Consider the following 12,107-nt stretch of genomic DNA (forward strand, 5'->3'; position numbering starts at 1 on the left):
GTTCATGGCACTTACTCGGCCATTGATTTATCCTTCTGCAGCCCAAGACTTCTCCCATCTGTCCACTGGAGAGCCCACGATGACTTGTGTGGTAGTGACCACTTTCCCATCTTCCTGCCACTCCCCCAGCCCCATTCCTCCAGACGTCTACCAAGATGGGTTTTCAACAAGGCAGACTGGGGAGCTTTCACCTCTGCTGTCACCGTTGAAGCTCCCCCACATGGTACCATTGATGTGGTAGTTGAGCAGGTCACTAGATCAATCGTTTCTGCAGCGGAAAATGTAATCCCTTGTACTTAAGGGTGTCCACGGCGAAAGTCAGTACCTTGGTGGTCGCCGGAAATTGCTGAGGCCCTTAAAGAGCTTCAGCGAGTTCTTCAGTGACATAAGCGGCATCCTTCCCTAGAGCACCTAATAGCTTATAAATGGCTCTGTGCCTGTGTTCACCAGCTTATAAAATGACAGAAACAGGAATGTTAGGAAAGGTACATCTCAACTATTGGGTGCCATACGTCACCTTCCCAGGTCTGGATGAAGATCAGATGTCTTTGTGGGTACCAGACCATGACAGGTGTCACGGGCATTAACGTCAGTGGAGTGTTATCTACTAACTCAAACGCAATTGCCAAGCACTTTGCTGAGCACTATGCTTGAGCCTCCACATCAGAGAATTATCCCCGAGCATTTCGCACCCTCAAACGGAGGATGGAAAGGAAAGCCCTCTCATTCACTGAACATCACAGTGAACCCTATAGTGGAGTTCCTCAGCATCCTTGCACATTGCCCAACACAGCTCCTGGGCCAGATCTGATCCATAGTCAAATGATCAAACATCTCTCGTCCACCTACAAGCGACATCTCCTCGTCGTCTTCAACTCAATCTGGTGTGATGGCATCTTTCCATCGCAATGATGAGAGAGCACCATCATTCCAGTGTTCAAACCCAGCAAATACCCTCTTGATGTGGATAGCTATCAGTCCATCAGCCTCACCAACGTTCTGTGTAAGCTGTTAGAATGTATAGTAAGTCGGCAGTTGTGTTGGGTCCTGGAGTTATGTGGCCTAATGGCTCCATGCCAGGGCGGTTTCCACCAAGGTCGCTCTACCAACGATAATCTACTTTCCCTCAAGTCTACCATCCGAACAGTCTTTTCCAGATGCCAAAACCTGGTAGCCATCTTTTTTTATGTATGAAAAACTTATGACACGACCTGGCGACATCATATCCTTGCCACATTATATGAGTGCAGTTTCCGGGGCCCGCTCCTGATTTTTATCCAAAGTTTCCTATCGCTCTGTACTTTCCATGGCCAAGTTGGTGCCTCCCATAATTCCCCCCATATCCAGGAGAATGAGGTCCCGCAGGGATCTGTATTGAGTGTGTTGCTATTTTAGTGGCCATTAACAACCTAGCAGCAGCTGTTGGCCCATCCGTCTCACCTTCTCTATATGCAGACAACTTCTGCATTTCATACTGCTCCTCCAGCACTGGTGTTGCTGAGCAGCACCTACAGGGAGCCATCCACAATGTGCAGTTATGGGCTCTAGCCCACGGCTTCCAGTTTTCAGCTGCAAAGTCATGTGTCATGCACTACGTCGGCATCGTACCATTCATCCAGAACCAGAACTTTACCTTAATGATGATCCACTCACTGTAGTGGACTGGATTTCGATGCTCAATTGACATGGCTTCCTCATCTTCGTCAGCTGAAGCGGAAGTGCTGGCAGCACCTCAATGCCCTTCGCTGCCTGAGCAGCACTAACTGGGGTGCAGATTGCTCTACATTACTGCAGCTCTACAGAGCCCTTGTTCAATCCCACCTTGACTATAAGAGTCTGGTTTATGGTTCAGCGGCGTCCTCAGCATTGAGTTTACTCAACCCAGTGCACCACTATGGCGTTCTTCTTGCAACGGGAGCTTTTAGGACGAGTCCAGTGACCAGCATCCTGTTGGAGGCCAGAGTCCCTCCATTGAAGGTTAGGAGGCATGCACAACTGCTCGCCAGCTATGTTGCACACATTTGTAGTTCTCCTGAGCATCCAAATTAACATCTCCTTTTCCTACCCACGGCGGTTAATCTCCATCTGTAGACAATAAATATTGTATGGATGTTGTCCAAATATGTACACTCCTGGAAATTGAAATAAGAACACCGTGAATTCATTGTCCCAGGAAGGGGAAACTTTATTGACACATTCCTGGGGTCAGATACATCACATGATCACACTGACAGAACCACAGGCACATAGACACAGGCAACAGAGCATGCACAATGTCGGCACTAGTACAGTGTATATCCACCTTTCGCAGCAATGCAGGCTGCTATTCTCCCATGGAGACGATCGTAGAGATGCTGGATGTAGTCCTGTGGAACGACTTGCCATGCCATTTCCACCTGGCGCCTCAGTTGGACCAGCGTTCGTGCTGGACGTGCAGACCGCGTGAGACGACGCTTCATCCAGTCCCAAACATGCTCAATGGGGGACAGATCTGGAGATCTTGCTGGCCAGGGTAGTTGACTTACACCTTCTAGAGCACGTTGGGTGGCACGGGATACATGCGGACGTGCATTGTCCTGTTGGAACAGCAAGTTCCCTTGCCGGTCTAGGAATGGTAGAACGATGGGTTCGATGACGGTTTGGATGTACCGTGCACTATTCAGTGTCCCCTCGACGATCACCAGTGGTGTACGGCCAGTGTAGGAGATCGCTACCCACACCATGATGGCGGGTGTTGGCCCTGTGTGCCTCGGTCGTATGCAGTCCTGATTGTGGCGCTCACCTGCACGGCGCCAAACACGCATACGACCATCATTGGCAACCAGGCAGAAGCGACTCTCATCGCTGAAGACGACACGTCTCCATTCGTCCCTCCATTCACGCCTGTCGCGACACCACTGGAGGCGGGCTGCACGATGTTGGGGCGTGAGCGGAAGATGGCCTAACGGTGTGCGGGACCGTAGCCCAGCTTCATGGAGACGGTTGCGAATGGTCCTCGCCGATACCCCAGGAGCAACAGTGTCCCTAATTTGCTGGGAAGTGGCGGTGCGGTCCCCTACGGCACTGCGTAGGATCCTACGGTCTTGGCGTGCATCCGTGCGTCGCTGCGGTCCGGTCCCAGGTCGACGGGCACGTGCACCTTCCGCTGACCACTGACGACAACATCGATGTACTGTGGAGACCTCACGCCCCACGTGTTGAGCAATTCGGCGGTACGTCCACCCGGCCTCCCGCATGCCCACTATACGCCCTCGCTCAAAGTCCATCAACTGCACATACGGTTCACGTCCACGCTGTCGCGGCATGCTACCAGTGTTAAAAACTGCGATGGAGGTCCGTATGCCATGGCAAACTGGCTGACACTGACGGCGGTGGTGCACAAAAGCTGCGCAGCTAGCGCCATTCGACGGCCAACACCGCGGTTCCTGGTGTGTCCGCTGTGCCGTGCGTGTGATCATTGCTTGTACAGCCCTCTCGCAGTGTCCGGAGCAAGTATGGTGGGTCTGACACACCGGTGTCAATGTGTTCTTTTTTCCATTTCCAGGAGTGTATATAAATTTTATGTGAAATCATTATAAGGAAATGGAACATACAATTACAGAGTGTTCAGAAATTCCTGTTAATACTTCTATGACATGTAGAGGGGAGTAAGCACATAATATTTTGAATAGGAACCCATATCCAGAAATGTACTATTTCCGTTATGTGATGGTTTCAGTTCAGATATTTGACTCGTGCACTTCTGCTTGAGGAATTGAATTAGGCAAGATGCAGTACAAGTATTAGGTAGTAGTTCAAAAGGAAACATAATTAAACATCCATTTATCACTTGAGCACATTTGTTCTATTAACACTAAGACACTGTGTGTTCCAAAACAAAAAAACAACGAAGCATACTGTACATACAGATCAACACTGATGCATTACGTTGTCTCAATGTGGTGACCACCAACATTGTTACAGACATTTCACCTATGAAGCATGTTCTGATACGCACTCTCCACCCCATCTAGTGTCTCTTCAATTTCTAGTGTAATGGGTAGGTCTTGTACCAACAGATCTTCCTCTGTCTCTTCAGTGTTAAAACAAATAAGTGTGCTTAAGTGACAAATGGATATTTTGTTGTGTTTCCTTTTGAATTGTTACCTAATAACAGCACACTGTGTCATTCCTAATTCAATTCCTCAAGCAGAAATGGACAAGTTAAACATATGAATTGAAACTGTCATGGAACGGAGATGGTTTCATTTCCGGACATGGGTTTCTATCCAAAATATTATGTACTCACTTCCTTCTAAAATCCCTAGAAGTTTGTAATGGGAATTTCTGAACAACCTGTATATACATAACATTATACAAATTTATGATATGAATATAATAGAGGGAAACATTCCACGTGGGAAAAATATATCTAAAAAGAAAGATGATGAAACTTATCAAACAAAAGCGCTGGCAGGTCGATAGACACACAAACAAACACAAACATACACACAAAATTCTAGCTTTCGCAACCAATGGTTGCCTCGTCAGGAAAGAGGGAAGGAGAAGGAAAGACAAAAGGATATGGGTTTTAAGGGAGAGGGTAAGGAGTCATTCCAATCCCGGGAGCGGAAAGACTTACCTTAGGGGGAAAAAAGGACAGGTATACACTCGCACACACACACATATCCATCCACACACACACAGACACAAGCAGACATTTGTAAAGGCCATCATCTTTCTTTTTAGATATATTATACAAATTTATATACATATATCCTCGTGTTATTATAAATTCATACTCTGTTTTCCATAGACCCTTACTTTTGTTCTCCCTAACCAGTAAATCCTTTCAACAATTATTCAGCAAAGATTTTACCTCAGACAACAGCTGTCTGTTAGATATGTAAATGTAAAGGGATGAAAGACAGTTTTTTAGTTTTGACTTAATATGAACATTATCAGAAAAATGTTGTTGGCCAACATAGTGTGAGTAGAAATTTTTTAAGTTCTGCTTTAAATTCCTTTCTTCCCCTAACTTTCTATGCAAACTGGGAGTCTGTTCTAAAGTTCAATACCAATATGGCTCACATTCGTCTGTGTGAGAAACTGAAAGGAGACAAAGCATACCATTGTGGCACATCTCAGGTACAGGTGTTTGCAGTAATTCTGAAGCAGGTTGAATTTTGTTTATTTGTTGGTTTTATTACTTTGTCTTTAAAATTGAACTTTTCATCAACATAAATCCCCAGCAGTATTGTAGATGCTACTCTGTCTATGGGTTTTTTACCGAACACCCGATTTAGATTTAAATTTTTACTTATTTTCCTAAATTCCATGTAATTTGTTGTATCTACATTTAATGTGAACTTGTTTGCCTTGAACCAAGAGTGGACGTACTTGAGGACTTAATCAGTAGTTGTAAGCAGCAATTGCTTCAGCAAACTTATTATCACACTAGTATCATTTGAGAATAGCAGGATATTGGTCCCACTATTTAAGGTGTGGATTTCATTTGTATGGATAAGAATTAAAATGGGACCTAGCATACTGCCTTGTTGTACTCCTATTTCCATTTATTTGTTTAATTATTTATTTAATCATTCACTCATTGATACTCCTTGTTGTATGTATTGTTTCTCTTTTATGGTGCCTCCTTGCAAGAAGTACACATTTCTCATTCACACATATATTCATGGAAACTGTTGACTCTTATTTCCATATTTCAATTTTCTTCCATTACAGCCACAGAGACTCAAAATAGTTGAAGTTGCTAGAAAAACACCTTAACCAACATTTTAAAATGTAGTAAAAAACAGTAACTATATCTTCTATGGAAACGTCTTTATTGACCATTCTACTCACATCAACCATGGCATGCCACATCAATGATTTTTTAGCATCTGTCAGTGTGCTACGCAGCTGTGCAAAAAGTTCTTAGGTTTGATGTAATTGGTGAAGTCTTGACTCAATGTTTTCCAGCAACACAGTGAGGAAATACCTACCCTTAACAGTATCTTCAAAGAATGTCCCCATAATTTCTTTTCTCAAACCAGTAACACTAAATTAATTGCTTGCTCTGTTACAGCATGGAGTGCTGAAGTCTGTCCTCCATGTTTTATATCTCAGTGTTGTCTTTTTAAATACAATTATGTTGCTCATATCAAAACATATGATTAAGAGCCATTTTGTCAACATCGATTTCTCCATTACTGGATGCAAAATTAATTATAAGTAGTAGGATGACCGCAAATCTCACACACATCCAACATTGCCCTTATAGTGTCCAGTAGAAATGGTGTTGCCCAATTCTTGTATCCATAGTCAACATTCTTAGTGTTCAAACATTAGTCTGGAGGTTTATAAAATACACGATACAGAAAATAATATTGTTACACATCACACATGCATATACATGTCTAAAGTATTTGACTTTGCGTTTCATTACTCCATTCATTTTCTTAAACATTCAAATGCAACATTAGACCAAGAAGTAGAATTGTCCTCCTACATGTCTGCAGGTGTAATCATTACTTACCATGTTTGCTATCTTAACAAATGTTGAAACAATTGAATTTCCTTTATTTATTACAAGGTACAGAAATTTTTACACCAAACTTTCTTGGTTACATTCTTCGTGTTGGAAAACAAAGCAGATGTAAAAGTGATGTTGAAGAACAATATATACGGACCAAAATAGTCTCTTGATCAGAAAAATGCTTTCACAAGATTATATTGCCATTGATGATGAATATCATCCTTGTGCTGTTAGTCTCAAATAAAAGTCATGACTCTCCTTGAAAAAAGGACTTCTAAAATGAAAAAGTACATTCCACATTACGTGTTGGCATGCTTACATATTTAAATGGAGCCAGCTGTTTCACTGTGAATTCATCAGGAAGCAGTACAGAAATGTCACCACTCAAAGTAGCAGCAACAGCAAACAAAGTTTGAAAACCATAGTTTCATTTAAATAGAAAACCCACTATTTGTAAAATTGTGTTGGCTTTACTTCAGCATACTTTTATGAGCACTGGAAAGACATTACAAATCTTGCATACTGCGTTAGTCAAAAGCAAAGGAGAAGTTTCTAAAGTTTTTGTCAACTACACTAAAAATGTGAAATTTGATTTTGTGATTTAAAATTTGTATTTGGATGCAAATCCCACAAAACACTGTTTAGAGAAGCATTCTGTATGGCATAAAAATGACTTGAATATTGTCACCATAAAATTAAATTGCATGTAACCGTCACAATGATGTGACAAGTGTCTTGGGGCCAGGTAGCAGACCAAGTACAATCTCTAGCTCATGTTTCTCACAGAAAAACTCATGCAAGTGTAAGTTTTTGTGTCATTAACTGTCAAGATCATGTTGCCACTGTGTGGCTGTTTGTCAAGTGAGACTCACAAGGAAATATCCCTGCTCTCAGCTATAAAGCACATTGTATAATTGCTCCTGTGAGCCCTTGCAATAGACTTTGAATTGCTGCATTAAATAGCGTGTCACAAATACTAGGGAAGCCCACCATCCCACTCACTTTTTTTTTCTTTTCTGTCCCCCTCCACAAGTCCTGTTGCACCAAGGACTCAGATCTACAATAGAAATTATGGTCTGTGTGGTCTGTAACATGTATGGTTGAAGACTAACCAGTAGAAAATATTTCTCACATAAATAATCTATTGGAATATTTATCATAAGCATAGGTTGGTCACTATTGTTGGCAATGTACTTATTGCTGTAAGGAACTCAATCATATCTAGCAAGGTTATCATGGATTCTGATTGTGAATTAATCTGAGTAAAATTAAGCATCAAAGGTCAGTCAAAAGTGGTTATCAGATGCTGTTATAGACTATCGGGGTCATGAGCTGTAGTGATGGAGAGCTTCAGAAAGAACTTGCAGAATGTTTTTAATAATTTTCCTGTTCATTTCATTGTAATAAAGGGTGACTTCGCCGTGCCAGATATGGCTTGGGAGAGTCGTGCTGTCAAAACTGATGCCAGAGACAGGGATTCGCGTGACATTTTTCTGAATGTCTTGTCCAAAAATTACTTCAAGCAGATAATAAAGAGAACCAACTCATGAAGTACCATCTTGGAGCTCCTAGCAACAAATAGATCTGAACTTGCTGCATCAGTTAACATAGATGCGGATATCAGTAATCACAAGGCTGTGATAGCAACTATGACTATGGATATTTCAAGAAATGTTAAGAAAGGTAGTATAATACTTTTGCCTAGCAAATTGCAGAGTACCTGAGTAGTCAGCATCAAATATTTGGTGCTGATGATGTGGAGCACAAGTGAAAAAAATTCGAAAGAATCCTTCAATATGACTTAGACAAGTTTGTTCCAAGGAAGATCTTGAATGGATGGGAAACACCCACCATGGTTTAATAGCCATGTTAGACAACTTTTAAGTAAACAAAGAGAGCTTCATCACAGATTCAAGAGAAGTCAAAACCTAGCCGGGGGGGGGGGGGGGGGGGGGGGGGGGGGGGGGGAAGAGGGCTGAACAAAGTGAAAATGAGCATAAGGAGAGCTATGAGACAAGCATTGAATGACTTTGAAAGTAAAATTTTGTCAACCGATCTGACAATAAACCCTAAGATGTTATGGACTTACATAAAATCAGTAAGCAGTTTTAAATCACCTATTCAGTAACCTAGTGACCTTACTGGCACTGAAATGGAAGATAATAGAGAGAAGACCAAAATGTTGAATTCAGTCTTCCAAAATTGGTTCACTTCATAAGATCGCAATACAGTCTCTCCTTCAATCATCGTATGAACATCAAAGTAGCAGATATTGAGATACTGATCGCAGAATAGAGAAGCAGCTACAATTGCTTAGCAACAGAAAGGGATCAGGACCATATATGACACCAGCATGATTCTACAAATGTTATGTGAAAAAACTTGCTCCTCTTCTCCTTATCGTAAGTTGCTGTAGCAATGAAGAGTATCTAGTTATTGAAAAAAAGTGCATGCCATTCCTGTTTTCAAGAGGGGTCATAGGACAAAGGCACACAGTTAATAAGCCTGTATCATTCACAGCAATCTGTTGTAGTTATTTATTTCCAGCATGCTGGATGGCAATGAGGCAGCAGCTTCCGTGCATTTTTGATGGTATTTAGAATTTTGTTGTAAATATCGCAGAATTATGGAACATGTTTTTTGCTCAAGGATTATGACCTTTTGGAGAACAAAAATCTCCTCTATACAAATAAACATGGATTCTGCAAACCGAGATCCTGTGAAACTCTTCTCTCTCTGTTCCTCCATGAGATCCATAACACCATAGACAATGGTGTCCAATGTACAAAATGGTGTCCGGGTTGATGCCATATTTTGTGACTACAGAAAGATATGTGACACCATCTCAGACTGCTGTTTAGTGAAAAAAAATGGAGTTTACTGAGTATTGGGCCAGATTTGTGACTGGATTCAAGATTTCCTTGCAGACAGAACTCAACACATTGCTCTTAATGGGACAAAATCAACAGATGTAAAGGTAATTTCCGAAGTACTTCAGGAAAATGTGATAGGACCTTTGCTGTTTACAATGAATATAAATGATCTGGTAGAATGTGTCGTAAGTTTGTTAAGGCTATTCACAGATGATGATGTTGCCTATAAGAAATTAGCAAAGCCAGAGTTGCAGAATGATCTACAGAGGATTGATGAATGTTGCAGACTCTGGCAGCTGATCCTGAACATCAATAAATGCAACATATTGCACATAAAGAGGCAAATAAATCCACTTCTGTACTACTACACTACTGATGACAACTTTTAGGAAACAGTATCTATTGTAAAATATCCAGGAGTAGCTATCCAGAGCAACATTAAGTGGAATATACCACATAAAACAAATAGCAGGAAAAGTAGTTGCTAGATTGAGATTCATAGGAAGAATCTTAAGGAAATGTGACTTCTCCATGAAAGAAGTGGCTTACAAGGCACTTATTTGATTCTTGAATATTGTTCATCAACCTGGGATGCTTACTAGGCATGAATGATAGAAAAGATAGAGAAGATCCAATGAAGAGTGGGTGGATTTTGTCACTGGATCATTTGGTTGGCATGAGAGTGTTACAGAAATTCTCAACAACACCAGTGCAGATGCTACAAGAGAGGCATTGTACTTCACTGAAATATTTACTGTTGAAATATCCAGAGAGTACTTTCCAAGAAGAGTCGAACAACATATTACTTTCTCCCACATACATCTCCCAAAATGACCACAATGAGAAAATGTGAGAAATGAAAGCCAACATATTCTTCCCATGCACCATTCGTGAGTGGAAAAGGGAAGTGACTGATCAGTTAGTGGTAACAGAAGTACTGTCCACCACACACTGATCAATTTTATAAAAAGGAAAAAAAGATATCTAACTTTATTTGCTGATAAATACTCTCGCAAGTTTCCAAAATGCACAATCAGTGCACATACCAGTACTCAGAGATGAGGTACGCATGTACTTAAAAATTTATAAGTACATAGAATCGCTGACCTAGTAATTCTGTAAGTTAGGCAATGCCGCTGAGTATACTACTACACAAAGAATAATCCAAGGCAGTTCTTGGCCTATTATTTGTAGTCCAGTCAAAATATCTATCGAAGTGAAAGCAGTAAGGACTGAGGATGGGACTATTATCAAAAATTGTTCTAGTCATTGGCAAACAGTGCAGTGTTTTCACTAGAGGAGATATTATTATTATTATTATTATTATTCAACCTGTAACCACTCTTCAAAATTTCATTTGTTAGGAAAGTCACATCACTGGCAGGTGAAATTAACGTATGAGTAAGGGAGACTAGAAATGGATGTTGTTAGTGGATTCTAATGTTTTATAGTGTCACTCTCTTCTCCTGATGAATCTGTGCTATATTCCACTGAACTGTTCACAGCACTCAGTCAGTGATTTAGTAATTTGCATTTAATATTTAGTACATGAATGGACCAAGTCTGGTTATACTGTAGATGAATGCTTGTGGATGCAGAGATTCTTTGTGTGTGCTGTAAATAATATGTATAATATCATGGCACAGGAGCTCACACATGGAATACAAATAATGGTAGGAGTAAACATAACCACTAAACATACACTTGAAGTGTTGAGTAGTTAACAAGCACATAAACAATGTTAAAATATCACAAAGTTTCCAGACAGTGTTCTGCCTTGGAGCTAAAACACACACACACACACACACACACACACACACACACAGAGAGAGAGAGAGAGAGAGAGAGAGAGAGAGAGAGAGAGAAGTTGTGGTGAGTGGAGTTGGTGCGAGGAATGAGAATGAAGTAAAAGGAAGATAGACTCAAGGAAATACGATAGAAATTTGGCACCAGTTAGTCCATGCTGCAGCACTGGGACAATGTAGAGTGTGTATGTGTGTGTGTGTGTGTGTGTGTGTGTGTGTGTGTGTGTTTAGTCTGTTATCTCTGAGAAAGGATATTGGGCTGAATGTTTAATAATGATCTCAGTCATACAGTGAGTGGTTACATTTACTCTGTTCATTATTGGAATGTGGCTTCATTTCATTTTCTCTTTGTCATGTTGTCTCTCTTTATTTAGGCTTATGCAACTTACACTACATTTCACCTTGTTTTACTTCTTCCTGTTTTATCTTTGAGCCCAAAAGAAATTATATTTAGTAGCACAGAAATGCAGTACAGTAATGCCAAATGTGACTGCCGAAAGCTTTTACTTCATGCAATTTGTTTCCATTTATGACTTTCTCTTTTATTGTCATTGAAGAGACATTTTTATGTATTTCATTATCTTATCTGTTTTCATGTAATTCTTAGGTACTGGAAAAAGGACCAGCTATTATACAGTTACCTATATTAGGTATTATTCACTGCATGCTGCATTATGTGGATTTAGCATCAGCTGCTGTGCAGCTAATTAATGCTGACCTGCTAAGAGTAATTGCAAAGTATATAGAGGTAAGAAATTCCTCATATATAATAATTTTGTAGGTTATCTCTTTAAACCAACTTTTTGATACAATCACTTTTTAAAATTGAGATGGGTGTAATAGTTTATTACAACTTTCACACACACACACATTCTCCTTTTTTATTTAGTGGTTTGGAGCAGTTTTTGTTCT

General features: G+C 40.7%; 1 protein-coding gene across 1 annotated transcript in view; it reads left to right on the forward strand.

The window, feature by feature from the left end:
- The window catches only part of LOC124598646 (protein furry), a 1,150,963-nt gene that overhangs the window by 1,050,823 nt on the left and 88,033 nt on the right, over positions 1–12,107 (forward strand). The window contains exon 41 of the mRNA XM_047136016.1: positions 11,803–11,943. Coding sequence (XP_046991972.1) covers positions 11,803–11,943 — 141 coding nt within the window. The remainder of the gene's footprint in view (positions 1–11,802; positions 11,944–12,107) is intronic.

Source organism: Schistocerca americana, chromosome 1 (assembly GCF_021461395.2).
Source record: "Schistocerca americana isolate TAMUIC-IGC-003095 chromosome 1, iqSchAmer2.1, whole genome shotgun sequence".
NCBI classification, from domain to species: Eukaryota; Metazoa; Arthropoda; class Insecta; order Orthoptera; family Acrididae; genus Schistocerca; species Schistocerca americana.